Source organism: Mastomys coucha, unplaced genomic scaffold (genome assembly GCF_008632895.1).
Source record: "Mastomys coucha isolate ucsf_1 unplaced genomic scaffold, UCSF_Mcou_1 pScaffold21, whole genome shotgun sequence".
Taxonomy (NCBI): Eukaryota; Metazoa; Chordata; class Mammalia; order Rodentia; family Muridae; genus Mastomys; species Mastomys coucha.
The window spans coordinates 141,509,108-141,514,023 of NW_022196904.1; the positions used below are offsets into that span (position 1 = coordinate 141,509,108).

The 4,916-nt window shown below is 57.8% G+C and overlaps 1 protein-coding gene across 6 annotated transcripts in view; it reads left to right on the forward strand.

The window, feature by feature from the left end:
- Positions 1-1,650: 1,650 nt before the first annotated feature.
- The window catches only part of Syt7 (synaptotagmin 7), a 64,233-nt gene continuing 60,967 nt past the window's right edge, over positions 1,651-4,916 (forward strand). For 2 of the 6 annotated variants that reach the window (XM_031389670.1, XM_031389671.1), the window contains exon 1: positions 1,651-2,668. In XM_031389670.1, the coding sequence (XP_031245530.1) occupies positions 2,638-2,668 (31 nt within the window). In that variant the 5' untranslated portion in view covers positions 1,651-2,637. The remainder of the gene's footprint in view (positions 2,669-4,916) is intronic. The other 4 variants (XM_031389672.1, XM_031389673.1, XM_031389675.1 and 1 more) reach the window with 4 other exon arrangements.

The window sequence follows — 4,916 nt, forward strand, 5'->3', positions numbered from 1 at the left end:
TATCTAGTATGTCTGGGGGACTATCCATCTTGGGTTTGGGAGTCATAGCTATCTCATGCCTGCTGAGAGAGAATGAGTTGAATTTTTTTTTTAAGGGAGATACTGCAAGTCCTGAGATGGGAGCAAATGGAAGGGTCTACCCATGGATCTCAGACTGGCATGCAAAAGGCTGGGATTTAAACCAAGGATCTCTCCATGCCCTCTAAGCAGCTCCCAGGGTTGCATATGGCTCCCTGGGTCTCTTCTAGGGGCTTGATTTTCACCATTTGTCACCTGAGGAGGTGGCTTGGGTCATCTCTCTGATGTCCTCTTCATTGGCTCTGAGAAACTGGGAGCTTCCAGCTGCCCAGCAAAAGACCTGTCAAGTTGCAATGGCAAGGGATTTATGCTGTTCTTCTCTCTCAGGAGGGTGGGAGGGATCTGGAGTAGGAAGATTCCGGAAGAAAGGCCCTTTCTGCATACCCACTGATGGTGCGGTGTGTGTGTGTGTGTGTGTGTGTGTGTGTGTGTGTGTAATAGGACGAGGCACTCTGTACAGGGCGCTGAGCAAGGCAGCGGATAGCAGGTAGGATGAATGAAAACTGGAGACCCTAGAGCCTCCGCTTGGCTTCCTAGGATTTGCTGGGCCCCCAAAGCAGGACGTGGCTAGCTCCTGAATTCTTGGGTGCATGGTGAACGTGGGACAGAACAGCCCTTGACCCACCACAGAGTAAGGGCTGAGATTTCTGGCCACTGGGGAAATACAGACCCTAACCTACAAGTGCCTTTTCCTCACTTCCGTTTTTATTAGACTATTCATGTTCTCCACTGGAAATATGTTCTCCACTGGAAATATGGTCTTAGAGAAGGTTTGCTGGAGGAATTTCCTTATCTATTTCTCAACCGGAAAAGCTGTGGGTGGAGGTGAATATGTATGTGTGTGTGTGGGGGGGGTTCTATGTGAGTTCCAAGAAATGGTGTGTGTGTGTGTGTGTGTGTGTGTTGTGTGTGCACAGCACAATGAGGGACATTGGGAACAAAGGTTCGTCCCCATGGGTGCTGGCTGCCTGTACTGTGTGGGAGGTGGAGATATGGCAGGACATGAGCCATACACACAATATAAAGCCAGATAGGTGGATTTGGGGGAGCAAAAGCCTTCCATGTTGGAAAGCCTGGCTCACTTGTGAACTGTATGGAAGGAGGAATGCTGACATGTGTAATCCAAAGATTACTCATCAGTGCAGGCTACGGCAACACCTGCCCCATCGGAAGGGTCTATTCCTCTTTTTGAGCTAGGTAGTTTGTATGCTTGACTGTGTTGGGGGCAGGGAAGTGAGTGCCTGTGTAGATGTGTGCAAGATGGTGTGGTACTTTATCCGCATGTTTTAGTCGTGGGCCTTTAAAGTCTCCTCCCTGCCCCAGAATCAAATAGTCTCTATTCTGTAGAGAAAAACAGTCCATCGCTTTGGACAATGTTGAACAAGTACAGGAGCAGAGAGCATGCCAAGATATTCTCAAGGTTGGCAGGAGAAGGGTTTTTTTGTTTTTTGTTTTTTGTTTTTTTAATTCTTATCAGGGGCGCCCTGGGTCAAGGCAAAGGACGGGGGTGGGGGTGGGGAATGGGGTCGGGAAAGGAATGAATAGGAGCTGAATGGTTGCTTTCTTCTCTCTTGGAGCAGGAATGAGTGGGAAGAGTCTTGATACCTAGTACCCCACGGAAGATGGAGATTCTAGTCCTATCCGTTCCTGCAGCAGGCCAGCTCTAGGAAAGCCAAGTCCGTCACACCGAGGCCCAGCGTTGGCAACATACTCCACTCCTGGTTTTGACACCCACCAACCCTTCTTCCCTGGCCCTCCGCTGTTCCGTGTCCCGAGCTAACGCCCTCGAGTGGCCACCGAGCGGAAAACCCGAGATGGATCTCCACGCCTTTCGGAGCGGAGTCAGAGGGCACCTCGGAGGAGGTGGCCAGCTGGGCGACCCTGTGGCGTGCGAGAGCCCACCGCCACCCGTAGCACACGGGCCGAATGGATCACGTCTTCCGTAGTCTAGACGGGCATAGCCGTAGAGCTCCGCCGTCCTTCCAGGCGGGGCCCCGTGAGCGCCTGGGGTGCGCGGGGCGGCGGCCGTGCCCTCGGGGCGGCTCCGGGCGGCGGCGGCCAGTCTAGGGCTGCAGTGCAACGCGCGGCCGGCAGTGGGCGCAGCAGCGGCAGTGGCCGTGGCGCTCCGCGGCGGGCGGGCGGCGCCGGCGGTGCCCCGGGCTCGATACACTCTCTCGCTCTCTCTCTCACACACACATATACACACACACACATACACACACCCTCACTCACACACACGCACCCACACACATACATACACACACACACACCGCCTCGTACACACTCACACACGCTCCGGCGCGCACACGCGGCGCGCAGGCCAGAGGGAGGAGGCTCCGCGCGGCTCGGCGGCGGCGGCAGCGTGCTCCGCGGGCGGCCCGGAGGGCTGGCGGGCGGCCCCCGCTCCCCGGCTCCGCGGCTCGGTGCAGCCCGCGCGGCCCCCGCCCTCGGACCCGCCCCCGGGGGTCGCCCGGCCCCATGCCCTGCAGCGGCGGCAGAGAAGCGCGCGGCCGCAGGCGGCTCTGAGGAGCCCGGAGAGAGCCGGCGACGAAGGGGACCATGTACCGGGACCCGGAGGCGGCCAGCCCAGGTAAGCGCGGCCCCGCGAAGGCTGGGGCACCCCGCACGGGCTGGGGCGCCCCGCACCGGCGGGTAGGACGGCTGCAGCGCCTGGGCGCCGTCTCGGAGCCCCAGCCTGGGGCTGCTGTCGGCTGGAGCCGCACGAATTGCACCCCTTTCTATCAGGGTCATCCGTGCCCCGGGGGCGTGGGTTCTAGTGGCAGAGACTCAGGTTCAGACCCCGCAGTCGGGACATTGGTAGGCTGAATGCCCGGGGCCGACTTCGCAGTGTCCCCACAAAGACCTCCCCCCCCACCCCCCAGCAGCCCAAGGACAACGTGTGTGGCGGAGCGAGGAGCTGCTGTCCCCGTGGGAGCCGGGCAGTGCCCTCAGAGGTACCCCCTGCTCCCCAGCACCAGTGCCTCGGGGATGTCAGTGTTGGGGGACCTCAGGGCAAGGAAGATCCTGGCAGCTTTGGGCCAAGATGTGGGCACAGAGGAGCGGAGTGTCATCTGCTGTGCCAACTGTGAATTGAGAGGGCTCCAGGGGGCAAGTGGGAATCTGGTGCAGCGGCGGGGGATAGAGGCTTCTGGGAGGTGGGGAACCGCAGGAGCGGTGAAGGGGGAGGCAGGGGTACCTGAAGAGAAAGCGCAGCAGTGGATGACAATGGGGGTGGCGGGCAATATTCTCCTAAGCTTGGGGAGGGGGACGCAAAGAACACCAAACTCACTCTGGTCCTACCAGAGAAGGGGGAAGGGGGCCGCACCCCTTTGCCTTTCTGAAAGGGAGTGGCTTGCGAGCCCACTGTTGGCTTAGCATCCATCTAGCATCCTGAGAGCCTAAGCCAGGAATCTCTCCTCCTTCCTCTGGGAATGCTCTGCCATTTCCTCCTTGGCTCCCGACGCCTCCCCCACGAAATGCCCACCTGTAGACAGGTCTCCTTCAGCTCCTGTCCAGGCTCTGTTCCAGCTCCCACCTGGGATACTCCTCTAGACCCAGCAGAACCCCCCTACCCCCACTTGTGCTAGTTCACGCCTTCTGCCCTCTGGGGTCTGTTTCTGGGCTGCTCTTCAAGGCTAAAAGCCGGGCTCCAGCCTAAGACCGACTCCTACAAGAGTCTCTGGGTTCCCCTACAAGGGCCTCTAGGGGAGACAGGTGCTGTGAGGGAGGCCAAGCTGAAACCCTCCACAGTAGGGGACTCAAGTCCTTGAAGCTTGGCACAGGGATCTGTTGGACATTGGCTTTGCCCATTTATGCCCAATCCACACTTGCTGTTTTCTTCCAAGGGGTAGCCCAAGTCTACCTAGGTTGACCTCCTGGGGGCCAGACATTGTATTCACTCAACACTTGGCTCTGAGACTCAGTCTCTTCTGGAGCTTCTCGCCCTTCTCTGAATGTCCTCTAGGTGTGGGCTGAAGGGACATTACCTTTGAGGGGCCCTTTCGTCATCTATCTGAACAGGTCACCTAGCCTGGCATTTCTCCCCGGGGAGAGATAGTAGGAGCATCCTCTTGCTTGCTTCATTCTCATCAGCCGAGTTCAAAGCCCAGCTCAAGAGTGATGATGGGAGGGAGTGCAGTGGGGACAGTTTCAATTGCTATTAGGTCCCTGGCCCTGGGCCATGCCTACACCCATTCCTCTCCCTCTAATACTTTGGCACTACAACATACCACTCCTCCAAGCACCTCTGCCCCCTCCACAGAGACCAACTTGACGTGCTTGGCATCTTCTGGGCAAAGGGCCTGGATTCCATAGTTGCTCCTGACAGGCTGGCAGCCCCCAGACCTTCCCTTTCCTGCTTGCCCATCTTGCCCTTTGAAACCACAGGGTCCGCCAATGCCTGTGGCAAGAGTGGTTCTGACTGTGGAGGAAGCTGGCGAGGTTTTCTTCTCTCTGGTGTGGGCACTGGACTGGTGGAACCAAAAATAGGTTGGAGCGGGTAGGGTATGTTTGAGTCCTGATCCTTTTGTGCCCCTTAGGATCACCATGCACTCCTTAGAATCCTTACAGTTCCATGTCAGAACCTCATCCCTAGCAACTTACTCAGGGTCTCCCAGACTCTGCTGCCCACAGCTAGGGCCCTATCCCCCTCTGCCCCCCCCCTTGCCTGGCACCAGGTAGGAGTGAAATATGCAAATTAGTTCCCAGGTGACTCAGACCAGTCCCTCATCTCCCTTCTGGTCCCACAGGAGCCAGTACCTCTTACAGCCTGGTCTCTTCATCTACCCCTCTCAGGAACACCTGTGGTCCACTGTTGCTTTATTACACACACACACACA